Source organism: Glycine max, chromosome 13 (genome assembly GCF_000004515.6).
Source record: "Glycine max cultivar Williams 82 chromosome 13, Glycine_max_v4.0, whole genome shotgun sequence".
NCBI classification, from domain to species: Eukaryota; Viridiplantae; Streptophyta; class Magnoliopsida; order Fabales; family Fabaceae; genus Glycine; species Glycine max.
In genome coordinates, this window is record NC_038249.2 from 30,094,211 (window position 1) to 30,120,258 (window position 26,048).

The 26,048-nt window shown below is 31.9% G+C and overlaps 1 protein-coding gene across 5 annotated transcripts; it reads right to left on the minus strand.

Annotated features, from left to right (window-relative positions):
- Positions 1-1,657: 1,657 nt before the first annotated feature.
- On the minus strand, positions 1,658-15,185 carry BZIP99 (bZIP transcription factor). Of its 5 annotated transcripts, none has more exons than XM_014765677.3 (12): positions 14,998-15,185; positions 14,197-14,332; positions 8,556-8,665; positions 7,013-7,089; positions 6,694-6,894; positions 6,350-6,421; positions 6,200-6,259; positions 4,876-4,953; positions 4,700-4,751; positions 4,265-4,536; positions 2,765-3,013; positions 1,658-2,036 (listed from the first exon to the last, which is right to left on the minus strand). In XM_014765677.3, exons 2-12 carry the CDS (start codon positions 14,298-14,300, stop codon positions 1,890-1,892), a joined length of 1,422 nt encoding a protein of 473 aa, XP_014621163.1. In that variant the 5' UTR covers positions 14,301-14,332; positions 14,998-15,185; the 3' UTR covers positions 1,658-1,889. The 5 variants fall into 5 exon arrangements, with proteins under 5 accessions (XP_014621163.1, XP_040863779.1, XP_014621164.1 ...); XM_041007845.1 differs by lacking the exon at positions 14,998-15,185 and adding an exon at positions 14,618-14,777 and having other exon boundaries at positions 8,556-8,653; XM_014765678.2 differs by lacking the exon at positions 14,998-15,185 and adding an exon at positions 14,618-14,772.
- Between the last annotated feature and the right edge of the window lie 10,863 nt (positions 15,186-26,048).

A 26,048-nucleotide genomic window follows, 5' to 3' on the forward strand; every position in this document is an offset into this window, starting at 1 on the left:
TTCTTAAGAAAAGAATAAGATGAAATTAGAGGATGCTCCTTGAATACAGTCTAGGTGTATCGTATGCGAATCAGTATTAGATTTGAAGTAAGACACCGATATTTTTTTTCTTTGGAGTTGGAGTATTTGGACTTTTATAGATTTTGCAAATAACTAAACCAGTAGTTTTTCTAGTTACTACTTCTAACGTGTAAATTAATCTAACAAGATGACCATTAACCATCTTTTTTTACTATAAAATAACACAATGTAAGAGGCTAAGAGGTAGTTGAGTACAACGATAGAACTCATCGTTTCCATTATTTTATTCCAGAGGTTGATTGTTTTATTAAAGTATCGAGTTGCAATCAAACTTACTACAACATGAAATTACACCCGTAAAAAACGTGGATTTAAATGCTGACGAGGTGTGTTTCATTCAGCATTATTAAAACCCAAAAACGTGGATCAAGAAGAAAACTTATAGTCTGTATTTAGACGTGCGTTCCTAGAATTGATTTAAGATCAATGTGATATTATAGAACTGATTTTAAGTAATATGATTTTTGTTTGGATACATATATTAGAAAAGTTGATTTTCACCGTCATTGTTGTTTGAAAACTTGTTATCAGAATTGATTTTGAGTGTCTAATTACTAAAATGAGTTTTAGTTATTTGTAGATGTATTTTGTATTGTAATGTATTATATTAATATTGATATATAGATTATTATTAATTTTAAAAAAACAACTTTTCTTTAAAAAAACGAAATTAATAATTAAAATATTTGCATAATGATAGTATATTAGCTTGTGAAACCTTCATTCCAAGTTGTATAGAGTAACTTTTAGGAGGACATAGGAACAGGATGTGGATTTTGCTTGACCTGATAGGAAAAAAAAACATGCTGGGAGAAGCCGACGTCGACGAAGGAAATGGAAAACCCTGGCTAATTGTAAAAGTATGTTCATTCTCTTCATTCCTCTTCCATTTTTTTCTTCATATTCTCATATACTGACATAAATATTGTACTAAAATACCTGGACCTGACTCTTAGAATAAGAGATCTTAGAGCAAGAGATTTAAACCCCCATCCATCCCAGATACAACAGTCAACAGATACATTACTTTTGTATCAATGATACTTTATACTCCTTTCATTCCTGATTATAAAATATAGTTAACTAATTTATGTTTATTAAAAAAGTTAATTTTGTTATTAGCATTAAATTTGTTTGTGATTAATATTTTTTCAAATTTATCTTTAACTTTATTGGGAACCTACTCATCTTCTTTATAGAAAAAACAATTCAGAATATTTTAGTAAAAAAATAATTAATATACAAGAAAGATAAAATAAAGTCTTATAATAAAGAACAAAATTAGTTGACCATGTCTTATAAATAAGAATGGAGGTAGTATCTTGTAAAGGCAAAACATGATGAGTACTTTTAGAATTTTGCCATTCCCAATAAGAGCATGATCACAAAAACTAAAGCAGCTAAGGGTAACAGGAAATAAACAGAGGCTTACTAGGTGACTGACAAGAAAAATCTCAAGCTAGGAAAAAATAAAAGAAAAAAAAATGACAATTTTGTATGAATTCAGAGCATGGGAAAACTATGGCAACTGAAACAAACCTTAAAAAATATATCATATGGCCCAACTATATTTATATGGAAAAAACAAAGCCCTTCAATTACAATGGTGAATATTATTAGTAGACACATCCATACTTCTTGTCACCAATTTCGTTTCTAGACTATGTGACTCAATGAAGCACTAACATCAGTGATACAGAGACTACAACAATCAACACAAGAAAACTTGTCAAGAGTAAAACCTATGATGACCAAGTATTCCTGGTGATGGATCCATGAAAACTAATTTGACATATTTACTGCACCCATCAATCTCTAGGGCGAGCAAGCCAAAGCGAACTGAGAGCACGCAGACGCGAAATGTAGTCATGTATAGCAAGGAGTGCGCGAGCTGATTGGCGAGTTGTCAGTATACGGTGCATTTGTTGAAGAGTTTGCTGGCGAAGATTGTCAGCCTTATAATCGTAAACACCACAGAAATGGAGTCATTAGTTAGATATTTTAATAGGGTTATTTATTGTAAATAATATACAAAATATTTGTTAACAAGAGCTTGTTCTTGGTTCTTTATTTTTTAGGAGGAAAGGACAAACATGAGTAACTTCAGTCAAACCAAAATGAGTTGGTCAAGGCAAGCAAATGATTCTTGCAACAGCAGTAATGAAAGCTAAATCGCCATGAGTTCAGACAAAAGCAACAACCACTCAACCAGTACCACAGATGTCAAATCTGCTTACATGTCACAAGCAGATGAAATTCTAATATAGATCAGTTCCTACAGTTTTAACAACTCAAAATTTCATCGTTTTCCACCCTAAAAAATCTTATAGTATGTTTGGTTGAGGAAAGAAAACACAAATAACAATGTTTTTCTTTTGTTTGTTTGGAGAAAATGGAAGGAAAATGAGGAGAAAACTTGACTACTAGGAAAAAAAATTCAAAATTTTCTTTCCTTCCAATTTTCTTTCAATTCAAATTTCAAACCTTTTACTCCTCCCTCACTTTCTCTCCACCGTTCCAAACACACCATTAGGAAGGGGGGCATTTCTATTGTTTGGAGCATGATGTTAATTATCAGTTGTAAATAATATTAGGAAATCAAGGCTGGACTAAAAGACTCGTCCTCACCTATTCACTAATGCAGCAAACTATTGGCATACAAGTGCAACAAAGAAGAATGTACCTGTTGAATGAACCCTTCTAGTGTCCCTAGCTTGCCCATGGCCATGGCCATTTGACCCATGTAACTTGCCACATTCCCTGATGAACCAGATGAGGCAGGTGCTCCGGTGGACAAAGTCTCTGCAAGGGACTGTTGCAATGCTTCCATGCCCTGAGACAACGCATCTTCTGCTTGTTGAGAGGATTGCTGCAAGTTGGTGATACCCATCAGCTGCTGCTCTGTGAGAGGCTCCAATTGACTTACCAGCAGCTGCAATGCAACCAAATTCACAGGACTCAAGTCAAAGTCAAGGAAATTATAAAATGAGTCCACGAATTGGAAATAAAACCTCAGTAGCCACAATTATGAAAAATGTGCATTTTAGAAGTTCAAGTCACACACATGAATCATGAATAAGCATTATCATGGAAAAGATTGGATCACACGTTCTGGGCTTTACATAGAGCACACATTAATTGTTCTTCGTTTGGCACTTAGCTACCACCACCTAAGCAGATTCTTATTCTTGTATCGATATTGATATATCTTCGAAATAAGTCAGAGACAGAGGGGTCAATAGATTGCAAAGCACTATTTAATTAGCCAAGTATTAGCAGGATGCTGGAGTACTCATTTTTTAAAAGCATGAAGGATGCATGTGTGATATATGAATAACTGCAAGAGATTATAACTAAATTGGTTGAAAACCTGACACAATTGCTGAGAGCCATAGTTTTCAGATGAAGAGAACAAGCAGAGCACCGACAATGCAAGTTCACACTAGCTATGCATGCTCATTGAACTTGAGAAATAAAAAGGAATGCAGACTCTGGAAGGAAAAAAAACTGCTTATAGCATTTTCTACTACCTAACCCTTATCATTTGTGTGTGGATCACAAGTAAAATTAAATCTATCCTTGTTGAAGCAAAAATCAAAACCACACTGACTACCAGCGGCATCAACAGCAGCATTCCCACATATATTGCCGCAAGTCATACAAAACAAGCCGTATGTAATACTATGTCATCATTCATTTAGATTCTTGAGAAATCACTAACCAGCAATACAGGGCAGCGAGCAACTACAAAGTACAAATATAGATGCAACAAATTAACGTAGCATGTGAATATAATATTATAATTACTTATTTTTCGCAAAATTCTTCATCTAGCTTCTAATAATCCCAGAATCCCATAAGAGAATTTTACTATTTATATTGCCAGGAAATAAATGGGCCCGTTTGTTAAGGTTTTTTTCATCAAATAATCACTTTTGGTTTTTTAAGCTATTTGAAACAGCTCCTCATAAAATCAATTACTTTTTAAAAAAGTGATTTTTTTATTGTAAACGAACATGAATCAACTTCCGCTTTTATTGGATCTCTAAAATATAATCACTAAATTATTCTATACTAAAATCACTTCTTTTTAAAAAATTTAAACAAAACTGTCCATTACTAATCTACAAAACCCGTTTTCTAAACCATGAAACTAGAATGAAAAGGATCAGCATAACCTCACCTTGAGAAGTTCAGATGACCGAAAACCACCAAGCCACAAAAAACACCTCTCAGCAGGTGTTTTCCACATGCCAGACAGCAAATGGAAAACATCAGCCTTAGCTGCAACACCTTTCAGCCTAAAAATCTCATCATAATGTGCCAATATACCATCAACAATCATGCGAAGTTCAGTGTCACTTGCATGAGAGTTTACAGCTGCTCTTAGCTCATTAATTTGTCGATTCTGCTCTTCCAGCCACCTAGCATATTCTGCATCAAATTGCATTGCCCCTGGAAAACAACGTAATGATGGTTATGGTGTGGATAACCTCACATAATAGTGGAGAACTTTAATGTTTACTGAAATAACATGAGACATGGATTATACTATGTTTTAGACACATTTTTATAATCAAACTATAGCAATGAGTAACATATTTTAGTCGTAAGATACCATTTCCACTCAATGTATGTGCTTGATCACCCGAGCTTGATATGAAAATCCCCTACAGAGATAGAAACAAGAGATATCGGTTTAAAATTGAACATGATTGCCAAGGTAATGTGTCATACAACAAGCAAAGCAGACAATTGAACACAATTTAATTGCAAGGATTAACTAAACCTCACCTGCTGCCTAGCTCGCTGAAGCTCTTGCTCTAGTTGGGTCAGCTTCAAACGACTACTTTCCAACTGTTGGACATACGCCTATGTAGAGAAGCCACAGACGTACAAAGAGAATGAGCTTAAGCATGTGATGAACTTTATATGTTGCATTTGAATAGAAAGTGGGAATGTCAACATAATTATTTCTTATGAGTTATAACTACCATAGAGGGGCCATAGAAGTTAAAAAAAAACATTAAGGAAATCATTGAATCCAACTATATAGCAATTATCATGACAGAAAACACAAGTAGAACAATTTTCTGGAAGCATAACACTGAACAAAAAAGTAATTCAGCAATTTCCAATTCTTTTGCTATGAAGCACCAAGTGAAAACCCCCACCTTCAAATTATCTGCTGGCCAACCTAAGTATTTATCTGAAGAAAATTGAAGAATCACTTTCTATCAAACAGAAAGTTACAATCATAGAGGAGGATAAGCTGGCATTGGTTTTCTATACAGAATTTCTTTCTCATCAATAGTCCCCCACCCCACAATCTGAGCTTATTAATATTAATAATATAATAAATATTTTGTAACTAATAATTCTAAAATTAGTTGATTTGTTTCACTATATTATATTAATTTTATATTATAATTCATAGAAAACATCTTGTTGCAACAAACTAGATTTAATTTAGTGGTGTTTGTGATTGTAATATAATATAATATATAAATATTTATAAAAATAAATTTTATTTTCTTATTATTTATTCATTAATACATTTTTTCAAAGGTTTATTTATTATTAATATTAATAATTTCATATTTTCATTATATTATTTTTATATTATCATTAATAATTATTAAGCATTTAAATAAATAAAAAATGTGTGGCATCATTTATATTGTAAACATTATTAAAAATGTTCATTTTTTTATTTGAAATACTGATGAAGGGGGTGCCTAAACAATAGGAGTGTCTCTTCATATATTTTGGTTCTTTCTTTGCAAAAATTAAAAATAACTGAATGCGCCAGTCTTTTGGTGCTTTCTTTGAAAAAATGAAAGTGAAAGCACCTAGTCTTTTGGAGCTTTCTTTGCAAAAATGAAAAAGTTTGATAACACCTAAAGCTTAGGAATTTTCGGTCATAGTTGTCCTCTTCCTTCCATGTCAGATCTAACGGGTCCAAAACAACCCCATAATGATAAAAAAAAAATCTATATTATTTTGGTAAGTAGTTTTTTTAATTATTATTTTGGAAAAAAAGGAGGGGAAACAAGATAGTATACTCATCTATATGAATAAATATTAACTGAAAAACATAAGTAAATATGATTCATACTTTCTTTCGCAAGCGGCTTTTTCTGGCAGCTTCACGGTTCTGAGCAAGCCTGCGGAGAGTCTACAATAATATTTTTTAAAAAAATTATCATGATGTAGCAAATACCACTTTGAATTCTAGATATTATCCATAATTTATAATATATTCAACCTTCTGATCTGATTTATCTTTCGATCTGTCACTAGAGTCGGAAACAGCAGTAAGGGCTTGATTTCTATCAAACTAAAAATACAGCACACGTCAAATGTTAGATTGTCAAGAATATCATCTACTAACGAAGTTGCTGCGCTGAGTTAAGGAACAGACTCAAAAAGACTTCTGCTCAAACATTTTATTTGTACACTATTTGGATTAAATTCAATCATGCACTTGGACACTTGTTCACAAGTTCAACATGAACTGGTTGCCAAATGTGCAAATGTAGGTTAGGGACTTGAGATAGCATCAATTGAACAAGAAGGGAGAAAACAGCATAAAAGGTAAAGAAACATCACCGGATGATTCTTGTCATCAGTGTCACCATCTGTAGAAATATCAGTCCTGGGACTGGCATCAGCCATGGTAGACTCCTCCCAGTTATCTGTATTACCAACTAATATTGTGCCAGGATTTGATGATTGAACCTTCTGTAATCGCAACCTATGCGGTGGCTCTGTTTGATTTGTCAATGGGCTTTTTTCGAGTGAAATTGGCAACTATATTAAAGAGAAAATAAAGAAAACTTGAAAATAAAACATACTGTAACCAGCTAAAACTTCACCTTATTCACCAAAGCAGGAAGTTCATTGGATGAAAATAACTAGAAAAACTCACCTGACCAAGGCTACTAATGTGAACAGAACCCGGAGAAATTGTTTGGCTATTTACCTTTAGTGAATTGTAAACTGGGTCTGAATCAATGAATAGGAAAAATCATTAGCAAAGGAAAGGCTAAAAAAATTAAAACCATGTTTGTAGCAACAAAAAAAAAACAAGTTATAAAAATCTATTTCTAGGAGTTTAGCTAACAGTAACATATGTGCTTGTAAGTGTCTGAGCTACATTATTCCCCTTTTAGTCAATGTTACCTTTGCCAAGTAGGCTATGTTTGATAGATACTTAACTTTTGTTGTAGACCTTCCTGGCATTAATCCAAATTGATTCCCTGCAATCTTTGTCTATTCTCTTAATCTATGATCAATCATCTTTCGCCATAATTTCATAATGAGGCTCATAAATCATAAGTTTTATTCCTTTGTAGTTTACCAATTTTGAATATATCCCTTGTTCTTATATATAGGACTCAAAGTGGTCCTCCTCCACTCATCTGACAGTTTTTTAGATCTAAAAATCCCATTAAATAGCTCAGTGAGCCACATTATATAACATGTTCCCCAACAAATTTCCAAAATTCAATAGAAATACCATCAGGGCCAACATTATTTATCCTCTTAAGAGTTTCTCTTTTATCTCTCCAACTGAAATTCAGCAATAGAAGACCAAATTTTGTCCATTTTCTTTGATTTATAATCCTTCCACTGTTCCACACTATATCTATAACCAAAACTTTCCTTCTTCATCCTTAATACATGTTCCTTCATTCAAATCTCTTGATTTCCTTTCCATATATTTGGCAAGCTTATACATCTTTTGTTCTTCATTCATTTTTACAAGATCTCAATAGAACTCTCAAAAAGCTTTGGATCAGGCCTCAATAACAGCTTTCCTTATCTCGTTTCTAGCCTTTTGATGCGTTGCTCATTTTTCAACCTAAGCAAGGCCTTGAAACACTACCTTTTGTTTCTTATTTTTTTCTCAAACCCTTTTATTCCACCACCAAGTTTCCTTATCTCTTTAGTCCAAAACCTTTTAATTCACTCAAGATGGCTTTAGAACCCTTCCTAACATTCTTTCAATCACAAATGAGGTTAGCACTACCTTGTGATTTTCAACAACCTTCCTCCAATAGTTTCTTCGTAAAAATCAAATTTTTATCATCCTGAAACTGTAACTACTTGATTCTTGGATTTATAACTTGTCAGGTTTTTTGTTTATGGCTCTTAAAATGATTTTCATGATCAAGGCCCTATGTTGTGTAATAAGACTCTCTTGAAATTACCTTGCAATCCTTACAATGCCACAAATCAGAGCACCTTACCAAAAAGAAATGAATTTACAACCTCGAGATAATTAAAGAGCAACCATTGCATAATTCCATTTTTTTTTATAAATGATAATTAAATGTCTAGACAAACAAAAAAAAAAACAAGGTCTTATAGAGATGATTTCATGCATCATAACATGAGATAATACAACATACAGACAGCTTTTGCCAGTTACATGTAAACTTTGTTATGTTTGATAGCAGAAATCTTACTTCCACTGAGGTCAACAGCATCCTCTATGTGATATGACTGATCAAATGCTCCAAAGTCAGAAACACGAAAAGAATCAATTGTGTTCCCCTCTGTATAGCTGAAAACCATACTTGGTCAGAATTAAGCTAAAACAAGTCAGTCAGTATTTTCATTTTAGAGAAAAATAGCATAAAACAGAAGTCATCTAAAAGAAGTAGAACACAATCAGGTTTCCAAATTACCAAATCCATGACTTTTCTTTCAATCTTTCTAAAATGCATACAACAACAACAACAACAACGCCTTATCCCACTAGGTGGGGTCGGCTACATGGATCAACTTCCGCCATAATGTTCTATCAAGTACCATACTTCTATCCAAACCATTAATTTCGAGATCCTTTTTGATAACCTCTCTTATAGTCTTTTTGGGTCTTCCTCTGCCTCGAATTGTTTGTCTTCTCTCCATCTGGTCTACTCTCCTCACTACAGAGTCTACCGGTCTTCTCTCTACATGCCCAAACCACCTAAGTCTATTTTCCACCATCTTCTCTACAATAGGCGCTACTCCAACCCTCTCTCTAATAGTTTCGTTTCTAATTTTATCCTGTCGAGTCTTACCACACATCCACCGCAACATCCTCATCTCCGCTACACCTACTTTATTCTCATGTTGGCTCTTGACCGCCCAACATTCTGTTCAATCTTTCTAAAATGCATATTATATTTTAATTTTTTTTTAAACAAAACCCAGATTTTCATTAAAAGGAGAAACTTGAGAGCAGTTTTACTGAAATTGGAAAGGGAAACAAAAGTGAGTTATGAGATCTTTGGCATACAGTACACTTTGTAAAAACATGTTCAAAGAATTATGAAAGTCATTTTCTTAAATCAAGATGATATAACTTATTTAAGAATATCACTTGAAATGTTTGAGTATGGAAATATGCACACACAAAAAAGATCCTCAGCCTTAGTTTGCTGAGAGATGTGTGTGTGTGTGTGTGTGTGTATATATATATATATATATATATATATATATATATATATATATATATGAGAGAGAATTGACAGATAGTACAAAAAATAATTCATGATGAAGGCTACAGCCTAGCCTATGGTGACAGATTGCAGGACAGCTTCTACAACAAGCTATAAAACACTACAAGCTAATACAACAAGCTAGAAATATAAAACATTAATAGAACATATCAAACAACAACTTTAACACTCTCCCTCAAGCTGGAGCATATAAATTGTGTGCTCCAAGCTTGGAACATATAAAGTGGATCTGACAACCTCTAGAGGACTTGGTTAGGATGTCTGCAAGTTGGTTGTTGGAGTTAATAAATTCAGTACTGATTTCTTTGGACTGCATATTTTCCTGAACAAAATGGCAATCAATCTCTATGTTTAGTTCTCTCATGAAATACAGAACTAGAAGCAATGTGAAGAGCTGCCTGATTATCACAATACAACTTCATATGGTGAACATCACAATTTTAATTCTTGAAAAAGTTGTTTAATCCACGCCAATTCAAAAGTAACAAGAGCCGTAGCTCTATATTCTTCTTGTGCACTTGATCGAGCAGCAACACTTTGTTTCTTGCTTTTTCAAGAGACAATATTTTCTCCAAAGGATACAATCGGCATCGCAGTACCCACAAATTTGGGTATTTCCATAATCTTTATACAATAATCTCTATCCTGGAGTCTTTTTGATGTATCTAAGAATGTGAATCACAGCATTCCAATGGTCAATGTGAGGATCCTGCATAAATTGACTGACAACTCGGACTATAAATGACAGATTAGACCTTGTAATTGTGAGATAAATGAGTTTTTCAACCAGCCTTCTATATCTCTGGATCTGGAAAAGGTTCACCTTGAATCTAACATTAATTTGTGATTTGGATCCATAGGGCTACAATTAGTCATACCTGTCTCTTCCAAAATGACCAGAGCATATTTTCGATGTGAAATGACAACACCGTCCTTTGATTGAGCCACTTAAATACCAAGCAAGTACTTTAGGAAGTCAAGGTCTATGGTCTGAAAATGACTGAATAAGTGTTGCTTTAGTTGGGAAATTTTGGCAGCATCGTTCCCTCTAATAACAATGTCATCAACATAGACAAATAAATAAACACACTTCCTGAGAGAAGTATGACTCAAAAAATAGAGTGATCTTCTTCACTTCGCTTCATTCCAAAATTCTGAGCAATATGACTAAATTTCCCAAACCAAGCACATGACAACTGTTTGAGGCCATAAAGAGATCGATGCAATTTACACACCAAACCAAACTCCCATTGAGCAACAAAACCAAGAAGTTGTTCCATATAGATTTCCTCATCTAAATCACCATGAAGAAAGACATTTTTATGTCTAATTGATAAAGAGGCCAATGAAGAATAGCTGCCATAGCCAGGAAGAGCCAAACAATTTTGATCCTGGCCACAAGAGAGAAGGTGTCACAGTAATCAAGGTCATAAATCTGAGTGTAGCCTTTGGCAACCAACCAAGCCTTAAGTCGATCAACCTCACCATTAGGCTCGACTTTAACAGCATAAACCCATTTGCAGCCAATTGTCTTCTTCCCAGGAGGAAGAGGAACTAATTTCCATGTGCCACTATTCTCAAGAGCCTGCATTTCAACAATCATGGCTTGTCGTCAACCAGGATGATCAAGTGCCTCTTGAACATTTTTAGGAATAGTAACACAAAAGACAAGGAAGAGACGAAGGAGAAATATGAAGGAGATATGCGATGATAACTCAAAAAATTGTAAATAGGGTGAGAATTTTGAGTAGATTTAATACATTTCCTAATAGCAATGGACCAATCAGAACTTGGTTCACTAGGATGTGATGTGGAGGAAGATCCGTCGTATGGGGAGCTAATGGCGAAGGAGATGAATCAGGAAAACCTCCAGGCACTGAACAACTAGCTCTCTATCAGCTGAACTAGGAATAGGAGACTGAGGCTGATGTCCTTCTTAGTCAAAAGGGTCTTGGGTAGGAAGTATCATAGGACCAAAAGATGGAACAGGTAGAACTTGTTGTATGGAACCAGCATCCTGCATAAAGGATGAGAAAAAAAGAGTTTCTTCAAAGAAAGTAACATCAACAAACATGTAACACTTTTTAGTTTGTGGTGAATAACATTTGTAACCATAACTCAACTGAGACAGACTGAGATAGATCATTTTTCCAGTTGAGTTTCTGAGTAGTAATAGTGGGAGTTCCAGAGAGAGGAGAAGAGTAGAAGTGAGTGGAATTCGTAGATGTTATTTTGAGAAATCAAGGACAAGTATCCAATAACAGACGCGTAGCACAAACCATGAGGAAACAAATATAGGACAAGGGACGTAGGTGTACAAACCCATTGTCTAAACAGCACCAAAACGACTATCTGAGGGCTGAAAAATAGCAAGAGGGGCCGGCGACCAAAACCCAAGTGTTGTGTCGAAGTTCCGGTGATTGGAGACGAGCGCATGGGATGCATGCGTGGAGAAGTGGCACGTGAGTGCACGTGTTGAGGTTTCTAACTTCAAAACCTTCGGGTTTGGGACATGCTGAAATAGACGACCCAAATCTAGGTATCATCGGAAATAGGTGTGGGGGAGGACGGCGGTGCCGACAATGATTGCCGGCAACAGCCAGTGGCGTTGGGGACGATGGCCGACAATAGACAGAGACGGAAGCGCAAAGCGGGATCATCCCGCTCTGATACCAACTTTAAATGTTTGAGTATGAAAATATGCACACTCAAAAAGATTGTCAACCTTAGTTTGTTGAGAGATGTATGTGTGTGTGTGTGTGTGAGAGAGAGAGAGAGAGTTGATAGATAGTACAAAAAATAGTTCATGATGAAGGCTACAGCCTAGCCTATGGTAATATACAAGCTAGAAATATAAAACATTATCAAACAACAACTTTAACAATATCCAAGTCGATATATTGATTTTAACAGAATAAAGAATATCAAAGAAGAAATCTATTATTTGCAATCACCCAAATTTTGTTCTTTAACACTGCCACACAAGTGACAGTGTGACACAACATAGAATGCAAAAACAAAAAACCATTGGACACACTTCTATTCTATATCATAACACACATCCTCAATCAAATCTGACATCTAAACTACGTTTAGATTCCTATTTTTTTTTTACCTTAAAAGGATACTAACTAACAACGTTTCTCTTTACCTTGACCTACACATCAAAAGAGACAACAAATCAACTACCTCTCAGTCTGGAAGATTATGATTGGTCATTAATTGGCTCAAAACCAACAAATTCCTATAGCACAGAAAACTACTGTGACAATCTAACAACCAGCTCAAATTCATTTACAAAGAAAAGCTGCATACGTTCTAGCAGCAAGGGTCTTGGACTCTTGGTAACATCCTCGACCTTGGTCACTGGTCAGCAATGATCCCAGACTCTTGTAACATCCTCAACCCTGTTCAGCCAAGACCCCAGATTGGCAGGATGATCCTTCAAACGAGTTGTGTGTTCCTTTAGCATTGAATCATGACTCTGCTGTAACATATCCTGGTTTTTGAGAGAAGTCTCAACATTGCCACACAAGATTCCAAGGCATCAATGCATTGTGAAGCCATGCAAGTTTGCTTACAACAAAAATCTCTCAACCTCAAATAAGTCTCAACAAAACCACCAATTGATAGGTACTAGCAACTATCTGTTGAAAAAGGGAGAATTATATTAATTGTGAAAATAGAGAAAGCACAGAAAAGCAAGAGCAATACCTGCTCCCAGCCCAGGATCACACCTCTGGCCCAATGAAATTCCAAAGGAAAATGATAAAGACATGTTCTCTTTCACCTATACTGGCTTATTCTCTCTGTTTGTAACTAACTTGTTCTCCTTCCTCTCATTATTTTCTAATTACAGTATGGCTGAATTTTAACCTTCTGCCTATGAGTATAAAATTACAAGGGCTTAATGGGCCCATCATGGACTGTATGTATGTTTATGGTACTAAAAAAATTTACCACAGTACAGGCCCGCCAACTGAAGTTGGAGGCTTTTACATTAACTTGAGCAACTCCTGCATCTGTGAGTGCAGTTTCTATATGGTTTCCTAAAATTACCCCAAGGCAAATCACCTAGGATCTTGAACCGAAACCCACCTTCACAAGAGATTGGGGACTCAAGAAGAGAGGTACTAATCTCCAATTACAAGAGCATAAGTCCATTTTGAGCGCCACTAGTTTATATAGATTTATTCAAGCAAACTGATAAGTATAACAGAGCCTTTTAGTATATATTCCTTATTCATAACAAAAGAAACCCAAGCAACCACAAATATCACAATGTTATAAATATTCTAAGTATCACCCTTTTAGTATTTTATTCCTTATTCATAAAAAAAGAAAACCAAGCAACCACAAATATCACAATGTTACAAATATTCTAAGTATCATCCAACATCATTAAAGGGCTAATAAAAACATCTCAATGTAAAACCGCAAGAAACATCTTATGTACCACACGAGTGAGCAACTAATAAGTAAAACAAACCATTGACAACGAAAATTCAGCAGAAAGTAAACAAAATGATTGAAGAAATGAATAAGATTTCTCCACATATGCAAACCCTAAACTAAGAACTATTGGAAAGACAAAATTTACCATGAATTGGAATTGGGTAACTCAGAATTGAAGCTCGGCATTCCTCTTTCAGCTCCCTTGTCATCTTCAACACCAACAACCCTCCAGGTAGTTCTACTCCCCATACATCATTCTCACCACCACATCAACAATTCCCCTGCACCTCAACAAAACATGAAAACCTTAAAACCCCTAACCCAAAACAAACAACAAATTCTAGAACAAAGTAGCTGCCTCGGTAAAGTTAAAACCAAACTACTAAGAAATTTTCAGAACTAGTACAACGCAAAACAGAATCAGAAACAAACATAGAACAAACCAATCCTAACACCACCTCCCTCCTAAACACAAAGTGAAATCCAATCACAAGAACACAGTGAATACCATAGAGAAAGAAAAACAAAATCACAAAACTGTAGCAGAACCAAAAAAAAAAAAAAACCTTGAGTTGGAGTAACTCGTGTGAGAAAAAAATCAGCAACGTGTGTCAAAACAAAAGTGAAAACTTTAGCACATCCGTGTCTACCCACAAGCCCAACTCACGGAAAATGAGAACACACCCCACCAAACGAAGTGCTTCAAAGTCAAAGCAACACACTTTTAGAACAAAAAGACCAATTTGACACCACCCCAGATGCCCCAAATGAAAAAAAAAATAATGATTAATTTAAAAATTAAAAAAAAAAACACCAAATCCAAGATCAGCAAGATCAAATTTTCAAAAAATCACCTACTAGTCCCAGTTGCACTAAAATCCACCATGAACATAACGGCCTTTACTAATGCAACATGAAACTATAGTAAAAGATGAAGCAAACCCACCTTGGAATTCTGATGATGATGCGCTATGATGGTGGTATTGTTCAACTTTGTATGTAGTTATTGGATTATTGGGTTAAAGTAATTAGTAAGGAAACCAAGGGAAGAGAGAGAAAGAGAGATGAGAGAGAGGGACACGGATGATTCCAATCTCTAGATGTCTTCTTCTGCTCAAATCTTCCACTTTCCAAGGACTAATCATTTTTTAATTGCATTTATACGGTAACGTTTTAGTGCTTTAACGTGTATTATTTTATCTTAAAAAAACGTATATTATTTTATTTGTATCAATTAATTTTCTCTTTGACGTTTAATTTATATTTTTACGGCTTAAATTACTTTTGATCTCTATCAAATAAGATTTTTTTTATTTGAGGCCTTTTTTTACAAAATGGTTTCACTCCCCAAAAATAAAATAAAAATATTTTAGTCTCTATTATCCATAAATATTAAATAGTTATGTTAGTCTTATGACGTTTAGAGTTCATCGATTTATTATATTAATCTGATAAAAAAAATCACAGAGAATTACTTTTGATAAATTATATTTTTAACTCTTATATGTTCAAACATTTGATTATGTCAGATTAGTTGAAGAAAAATTAAAAAACACAGCTTAAAAATTACATGTGTTTATTATGTCCAACTATTTTATAATGCATTAAGTTAATATAAGTTATCAATATAACATTATATTACTTGATACCAGACACTAAAATAAAAAAGTTTGAATTTTCCACAACCAAAACTAAAATAATCTTTATCTTTATAAGACTAAAATCAAACACTCTATCTTATAAGAATTAATAAAAAGATATTTAAGGCTTTTTATTTTTAAAAAAAATCAATAGTTTTATTGCCTATTTAAATTGTCATCCATGATTTATATTTAAGATAAAGTTCACGTCAAAAACCATAAAATGACGTGAAAACTGAAAAAAATGTAGAACTAAAAACACACTTAATTAATGTTTAGGAAAATTAATTTTTCTAATTACAGACAATTCTATTAAAAATCGGATGATATAATTATAAATTCAAAATTCACTATGTTGTAATTACAGAAATTGTTTGAACGAGTGTATTGAAAGAAGAAGAAGAAAAGTGGAGGAAATGTAGAAGATGGAATAATTTTTCATATTTGGAGGAGTGGAAATTAAGGGAAGAATTAAATTTGTGAAGTTCAGTACAAAAAAGTAACTACTCCATAAGACATGAAATGGAAAGGAAAAAAAGTGATCTCTGTTTTTTTTTTTTTTACTTTTAAATATTTAAAATAAAACTATTTTTAATAACATAAAAAGTGAAAAATAAGTTATATTAAGAAAAATTAATATAATAAAGAAGTTATCCTTTTTTAAGTTAATTTTTTTTAATTAACAAAATTATAATATCAATTTTTTTTCTATTTATCCAAATAAATAAAAAATTTAAGTGTTTAGATTGCAACAAGTAAAAAAGAAAGAAAGATAAAAATTAATAAAAATTAAATTACATTGCGAAAAAATAGTAATTTTCATCTTAAACATACATCGCGCTAATAAATTTGTTCTTATGTGTTTTAGGTAGGTTGTTGTTTCATTAAGGGATGAGAGTTAATAAATATGGATCGATTTATCATTTTTTTTTTTACAAACTAAAATTTAAATGATCTTTTACGAACGAATTTATTAATGTTGAACACGTTTAAAAACAAAAATCACTATTTACGTTTCTTCTATTTTACTCGTGATTCAAATAAAGTATGGAGAATCAAATGGTTTTAATTACATTTTTCAATGCAGCTTTAACATGTTTATTGTATTTGTATTTTTGCTTGTGGTTTGATTAATTTATTTATTTTTTGCTGTTATTTATTTCAAAGTAGTTTTACACTTTTACTGTGTCAGAGAATCAGAGATTACTGACACAATCACAAGACAGGCACGCAGCCCGTCTCTTCTCTTACACCTAGCTTACTTTCTGCCACATAGTTGCTATTATGCACCTCCTTCACAGAATCACACCTCTTTTGGCAACCCTATTTTAGCATGTCAACCTGTTTGGTTGAGATGAAATAGGAAAGAAAAAAATAAATTTTAAATTTTTTTGTCAATCTTATGTATTTATCATTTTGTTTTAATTATTTGTTTGATTAGAAATAAAAAAGAGAATAAAAAAATATATTAATGTGAATTTTATGTTTTTATTTTTTTTAATTTGTTTCCCTTTTCTTGCATTCTCTTTTCCTTTTTCAAGCATATCTTAATTCAAATATTTTTTTCTTTTTAGATATTCATTCTTATTTTTTTCTCACCAACCAAACAATCCAGAAGGTTAGCTGATGAAAATTCTCTAACAGGAAGGGATATACTTAATTAAGATTTTAAAAGATTTTTTATATAAAAAATATAATATTTAATAAAGACTTTTAAATAACAAAAATAAATAATGTAATATTCAATCATAACTATCAAGATTTTTAAAAAGTATAATAACATTTATTAGTATTTAATTAAAATTTGTTATAACTTATAAAAAAATATTTTAATATTCAAAAGTATACAAACTTTAATATATTATTTTTAGGATAAATTTTATATGATTTTTGAGTAAAAAATATAAATACCACCTACATCCAATTTTTTTAGATCTTTGAAGACTTTCTTTTTTTTATACCATTGACAAACTTATTTTTTTCATCAAACAATCATATTTAAATCTTTTATAATAATTTAGTTTTTAACTCTAACACATAAACTACCTGTGTCCAAAGAAGTAATTAATTACATGAACATTAGAATTGTTCTTATAATTGGTACTAGAGTAAGGTTAACAGTATATATTTTTTCTTGATTGGTGTTTGTGTTTTACTCTATTTTTCCATCTTGCAGTGGTGCAGGACAAATTAAGTTGGGTATGAAAGAAAGAACATTGCGAAGCTTTTGGGGTTGTTTGATTATTATTCTTTTAAAATTGTTTGATCGGTAAATTTTGTAAAATTGTTTTCTAAAAGTCTTCTCAAATTTTAATTTAACTTAAATATTTTTTTAATCATTTAAATTTGGCTCTATTTTTTGTAATTCTTTAAATTTAAAGTTGTATTTTTTAGTTCCTCAAACTTAGAAAATACTCCTTTTAGTTATTTTCCTAGATGTCATTAGCATGCGCCAACACAAGGAATAATTTTTTTGACAATGTTAAACTATCATAATCATTTAGAATAAAAAAACATGAGAATTTCTACTTTAATTTCAAAAAATTCCTAAACCCAAAATAATCTCCAAATCACATCCATCAAGATACCTAAAAGACTAAACTCCATAGGCAAAGGCAAAACTCAAGAGAAGAAAAATTGAATCTCCCTGAAGTCTCTGATTGTCCCTTGGTCTATTATTTTCTCATAGTATACAAATGAAGGACCAATTCGATAATCTCACAGCAGAAAAAAGGTTTTGACTGGTAATATGATATGCGGCAAAGGAAGCGCAACTCCGTGTTCTTGTTTGTTGAGTTGTAATTGCTTCCATACGGCAAACATGGTGATAACAGCCATGGACGGAACTGCAAACGCATAGCAGCGCATGTAAGGATGACGATAGAGAACTTGTTGAAATCACAAAGGTGGTGCGATTTCCAGCGACCCCTCATTGCACCAACAAATGAGTAATCTGCTACAAAGACATTAGCTGGAAACAAACACATATAGGGACGCTACGCTTGGCTCAGCAACTTCAACATCGACCATGAATTTGCCGTTGGACCTTCCTCCATGTGTCTGAATTCAGAGCAGGGCCCGGAATTCTAAATAGAAGATGAAGGGATTTCTAAGCTTACCAAAGTTTGGGACTGATTTTAGGTTTAGAGATTTTTTAGGTTAATTAGAAATCTCATGTTTTTTTTTTGTTAAATAATTCTTGCGGTTTAAAACCGCCAGAAAACACATCTTTAAATTTTAATTAATATTATGAAAGATCATGTTTAGCACCTGCAAATCACATTCGAAAAAATGACTAAAAAATATATTTTTTAAATATGAGGAAAAAAAACAGTTTTGAAAACTAAACAAAATATGATCCAAATTGAAGAGAATAAAAACATATGTAAATCCTTAAATTTTTAAAACTAAAAAACAGAAACAGATTTTAGTAGTTTTCCTTTTTAATTTGTCTTTTCTCTTTTGAAAACACGCGGAGAAGTGGTTGTTTTCATTAATGGCATTCCTATAATTTTGATAATCTTTTTTCTAATTTCGTAAAGTCTCTCACAGACTCAGTGACACTCGTCCCTTCTTCTCACTCGTCTTTTAAAGGGTTTAGCTGGTTCCTTCTTCTCACGCATTTTCTTATGCTGAATTCGAATTTCTTCTTCCGCTTTTAAGGGATTTTGGTTTTCTTGTTCTTCATTTGACGCGTTCAATTTATCCACATTCCTCTGATTTCTCATAAAGTCACCGTGTTTGACGTCTAGTCTTCATAAAATGAGGCTTTTAGTTATAAAAATTGTTAATTGCCCTGTGCGTGCATTTTCTAATCTTTCATATTCGATAGTGCCCTGCTGTTAATGACCTGCACTTGTTTCTTCAAATGATAAAAAGTTACTGAGTTTTTTAAATTGTGCCTTGCGGTGTTTAATGGTCTGCACTTGTTTTTCTTTATTAAATTTTCTAAAAATATTAAAATCCTTTAAATCTAATAAATTCATGAAATCCTCTTACCATATAATATGTTAAAATCCAAATTAATTATAACTTTTTTTAAAAAAATTGATAAATCATAATATTTTCACATAAGGTATTTCTCCCAGGCTGGTAGTAAAAACAACAAATGTGGTAGTGTCAGCTCCCCACGCAACATTTATTTTTGGGACAAAGGCAACGATATTTAACATTGTTTAGTTGCGGGGGATGAAAAAATATACTAAATACCGTTCAATGGCAAGCACGTTGAATTTGTGGGGAATAAAGGTTCCATTCTTGTACAATATACTCGTAGGAAAGAATGAAAAGTTATGACTAAATTTTGGATGGAGAATTAGTTTCATGCAGATCCCATAGATCTAATAGACTAATGTTTGTGAGAATATTTCAGAATTTCTCTCAGAACCAAATGCCCTAATAGAATAGAATAGGTATATTTTTTAAAAAAAATTTAAATAAGTAAAAAATAAGAGAGAATGCAGAAGAGATGATTTTTTTGGACTTGCATTATTATTTTTTTTGCTTAAAATTAAACAATTTTTAAGTTCCACTTTTTAAAAATATTATAAAAAAATAAATTTCGTTGAATTGAGTTTAATTTAATTTTAACAGATAAGAGAAGATTTCCCCAACTTCTTTTTCTGATTTTTATTCATAGAAACATATTTTTCTACTATTTTTGTTTTCTTTCTCTCATTCTTACTTTTTTATTTATTTATTTTCTCTCTATTTCACTTTAAATTGAAAGACAATATAAGTGATTACATGTAAAAGTTAGAGTATTTATTATAGTTCGATTGATTAAAATTTGAAGTAACGTAAATTTTAAAATTGATTGTATTTAATTGTGTGGTTTTAACTTTTTTTAATTTTGAACTTATTTAAAATAAATCATTTTTTTAAAAATAGATTTAATTTAGATTGAATTTACTAAATTAAATTATGATACTTTTTAAAGTTATATCTTCATTCCTTATTTATTTTCATTATAAAATTTTGAACTTTGTAGTATTAAACTTTATAAAAAATCAATGATTTAAAATAATAATTTAATTAATCACAATCACAAACATGGAAGAATGAAAAAAATATAAAAAATAAAGAGTTTATTTCATAGTTTATATATTAAAGAAAAACACATGAAAAAATCTGGAAGAAAAATGTCTCCAATAAAAAATTCGATTTGAGAATCGATTATAGGTACGGAAGGTGTTTGTACCCGATACCATCAGTCGTAAGGCAATTAATCTTAATCTAATACGTGACTATGATTGCTTTACCCTTTTAATTATAAATTTGATAACCCTACTTGTTACTAAATTTTTTTTTATTTTATCTATTTTATACGTTTAATTTTAATTTTGTATAAAAACTTTTAAGAAGGGGAATTTTATATATATATTTTTAAATTTTGGTACTTAATATTCCACAATAATGACCTAACAAAAGTGGGGCACATGGAAAAAAAAACTTTAGACATGATTTTTGTGATATCCAAACACGCCATAGACCCAACATGAAAATCATTAAATCTACATATTATATTTTGTTACATTATTAAATTATGATTCAAGAATTGTCATTACATTTTGATATTATAAAACATATTTATTTATTGTTATTTTTATTATATTAGTAAAAGGGGGTATTAATACGTATATTTTTAAAATGTATTTCTTGTTTCTTTTTAATTACTAATGATTATTTTTGTTATTTATATTTATGATTTTATAACTCCCTGTCATTATCTATGTTAAGTTAACTCTATTCATATTTCTTTTATTTTTATATAATTATATTATATTATATACATTTTTTCATAACTTCCTAAATCCATTTATTTAAAAAAAAAACTAAATAATTAACAAATGAGTAATTGGTTGAAATTAAAGTTAAATTTTTTAAATACTTCTTAAATTTGATCCTGATTGAAAATAATGTTGACGGTAAGACTTGGAACGGGTTGACCCTTCTAGGCATAACTACATTCATGGTTTCCAAAAGCCAATTCCCCACGGGACCAGTTCCCAAGTCAAAAGAAAATTCACCAAAAAATTCCCCTACTTCCAGAATCCTATATATCCACCTCAATAAATACATACATTTAATTATGGCCCTATTTAATTTACCTGAGACCAAAAGACCCTAATTTATATACAAGTGTACCCATATGTGTATACTATGTATTTCAACCACGTGAATGATGACGTGAGTCCCTGCAAAAAAGGCACGAATAACCAGCACACCAAAAGTCTTTTCCCCAAGATTGTTGATGTCTTCAACAAAAGGCGCCCTCTGCATCCTTATAGGCCAAGACACAGTTTGGTATCCAATATCCATTGGCTAAAAGAGAAGTTAAAATCTTTGGTGGCACTAAGCCGGCACCATGATTTGCATATAAATTTGCCTCAGGGTACACTTGCATGATGTATTGCTTTTCCAAATTATATGGTTGAAAGATTCCCCCTGCTGATGACATATTGGACAATTTGTGTTAACCAGATTAATTCCTCTATGCAGCAGATTGTCCCTAGTTGGCATTCTGTCTAACATAGCCCTCCAAATCATGTGTGCTCCTTTTGGTGAATTTCAATGTCCCATATCTTGTTGCATTGAACTTCCTCGCCACCTCCTATTATCAGTTCTTGAACCATTTTTGCTCACAAGCACCACCACATACCTTTCTAAGATCATGCCACCAAAGAGATGATTTTATGTCCTCATTTTCTGCTCTCAATCCCACTCAACTGCCATATTTGGACTAAATAATTTTGGCCCACAAGCTATTGCTTTGATGGAAGAGATTCCATCTCCACTTAGCAAGTAGAGCGGCATTAAAACTTTACAAATGTTTCACACTCGACCCACCTTTGTCGTTTCCTAGGCAAATGTTGTTCCATTTTATCCGGCATATCTTTTTCCTCCTAACCTCTCCACTCCCCCAAAGAAATTTCCTTTGTTTTTTTTTTTTTTTTTTTACAATCTTCTTGTGAATACCAATTGGCATTTTAAAGAATGATAGAAAGAACAAAGGAATAGAAGTAAGGGTTGAGTTGATGAGGCATATATACCCTACCTGCCAATGAAATGATTATGTTCTTCCATTTTGCTAGCCTCTTGTCAATCTTCTCCAGCACTGGCTCCCAAACCTCCAACTTCCTTGGATATGCACCCACCAACACCCCAAGTACACAAACGGAATAGACATCAAGCTACAATTTAAAATGTTAGCAAAAACCTCTAAGGTGTTTCTATGTTATTTTCTCATAATACTTTACTACAAGCACAAACATGTGTCTTATAAATTACATGATGCTCATTTATTTTGCTCCCTCACTCAATCACTTAATGGTTATGGTATTCATTTCTTTGAGAGAGAAAAAATGTCACCGAAAACCCAATTACAATAATCAAGCCTTCAGAAGTTAGAAATTCACAAGTTTCTACTAACTACTAGCAAAGTTTTCCTAATGCCATATACCCCCTCCTCCAAAAAACCAGTAGATTATTATTATTAATTAAGAATGAATTTATCATACGTTAGTCCTCAAAGTATGATCTCTACTATTCCTATTAAAACATGGAAGAAAGAGGAAAAGAGGGTGATCGGAGAAGAACAGAGGAGAGAAGGGAAGGAGGGTAACAAACGAGAGAGAAAGAGGAAAAAAGAAAAATTTTGTTACAAAGTTGCACCATATCACCATGTGATTGAGATGCACCTCCTCTAACTTCTTTTAAAATTTTACAAAATCATGAAAAAATCCTGTGTCGCATGATTTTTTTTAAGGAAAAAATGATTATGAACATTCATTCCAAATTCCAAATCAAAGATCGAATAAATTACATAAAAGAATTAAACAAGCTGGGGGAATGAAATCAAGACCAAGTTACAAACAAAATCGTAAAATTAGAATGAAGAACGTTTTTAACTTGTGGAGTTATAAGATTGACTTGATGGTAAAAGAGGAAAGAAAAAAAATTTGTAAGTTTGATTCTCTTGACGAAAAAACTAACAATTAACTTGTCTCCTAATAATGAATGGAATATTATTTGATATTTTCCGTAACAATGAATCCAAAACACATAACATTTAGTAGAGCTTTCTCGAAATACAAATCCAGACTTACTTTTTGATAATTTCGGATTAAACAATTCGAAAAACAATATTACACTATTTGTTGCTACACTCAAAAACCATATTTTTTTAACCCCTATACAATGGACACCTTTTCTCTTTCTTATTTTTCCTTTTTTTTTTTCTTCTTCCCCCTATTCGTTTCATTCTTTTATCTATTTTCTTTATCATCAACTCCCTCCTCCTTTTTATTTTGTGGGCTCTATTTCTTTAAAATCCTCTTCAACTAATTTTTATTGATCCTAAATCGTGGAGTCTTGAGCTTGCAAAGTTCATACAAGCTTTTTGGACAAAATGAGGTAACTTGCAAGTAACAATCTGTTAACACTCCTTGTAGTGCCAGAGACCTGTTGCATCATTTTAATCTTCTTGCGTAAAACACTTGAAAATATGGAAGATGTCCTTTAATTCATTCTCTAAATCACTTAATGTTTTTCGTCAGGCACCACCACCAAATATTACATTTAGCGGCAATGCGTGATAGAAACAATTTCTTTTTTAAAATTTTGGCAGTTTAGAAATATAAAAATAATTAATGTATTTTAATTAAATTATTATTTTATATTTTCAGTCAATTTTAAAGACAAAAATAGCATATATTTCAAAACAAAATTACTTTCTAAGATAGTCCTTATTATTAAAATTATAATTATTTTTTGGCACGATGACATATATATTTTCCAAAAGAAGTAATTTTGTTTGTGTCGAGAACCAGGGGTGACCAAAATTTGAGCTGTCCTTTAATCCGACTCGGCCCAAGGCTGAACCACTAAAATGGTGATCATTAAAATTTTGACTTACAATTCTAAAATGTTTAAATAACTAAATAGAATTAAACGTGGCTTTTAATATTAAAATCGTGCATTGATATTCAGTTTCATAAAATTAATTAGAGAGTTGATAATTGGGAAGAAATATTTTCCTTGCTTTTACTCTCTCCGTTCTCCTTTATAATAAAAAAATACAATTTTTTTCTCTTTTATAAAATTTTTTTAACTATTTTTTATTTAATTTGATGAGATTATGTTTAAAATATGCTTTATTTAATAAGGGTTTATGTTTAATATCAAGATCTAATGAATGAGAGTTTAGGAAAAAGACTTATTTTTTGATTGAAAATAAAACAATTTAATGAAATTAATTAATTTTTTAATAAATGTAACATTATTATTATTTGCTTATAAAAGAGAACAAACAGAGTATCGTATTGAAAAAAAAGTTGAAGATATTCTTTAAAAAAAAAGTTGCAGATATTTTTAAGAAGTCATTCAACAAGTAGAAAAAAAACGCTTAAAACGACAAAAAATTTAAACTTGACTAAGGAGGACAAAATAAATAGTTAAATCAAACAAAATATAGCTTGCATTATCATTTTAGTGCCAAATTGTTACACGGAGAGAAGATGGGCATCACATGTTTTTGTTTAATTGGAATAGATTTTCCTTCTGTTATTATTTCATTCAAAGTATGTGCTCTGCATCAATCAGTTGAAATTATCAAATCAATTAAAGTTAAGAGAAAGTCCTCCTCTCCTAAATAAATTAAAGTTGAAAAATATTATTATATATTATTATCACTATTTGTCTTTTTCAGAAATATAATTTTAAAAAAAATCGATCGATCGAATGGTGCATTTATTATTCAATACTAATCTGTAAACTATTATATATGCACTCTCTTATACTACGGTCGATCATATGAAGTAACTTTAATGAAAAAAAATTATTGAGTTGAAATTAAATACAGGGCATTAATTATTCGGTCTAAAAGTACACACACAAGCAAATGGTACATTATTTGATATATACGATGCATCGTAGAATCTACCAGGTTCTTCATTGTCAAGTTTTCTATGGTGTGTCATTGTCTTAACTCTGTAAATGGAGAACTTGGGAAGCATTGATGTAAGTTGTTTGCACGCAACCGTATTGATAGTTTGATACATTTGACTAAGTGCACACTTTCTAATTCTTGGATGCTGACAAGGTGACAAGTCCTTCTCATGTTAAACAAAAACAACATAATCCCAGCAGCTATTTATTGTAAAAACAAAAATCATTTATTATATAGTTGGAATTACCTTGTATTAGTTTATTTAAGTGTTTGATTCACCTATCAGTATATTATGGTACCTTTAAAGGTTAATTTATAGGTACTTAAGTGACAAAATGAGTCAACGGTCCCATCATTAACTCGTAAAAATAAATTAAGGTAGGTTGACTCACATAGAAGAAGTGAATG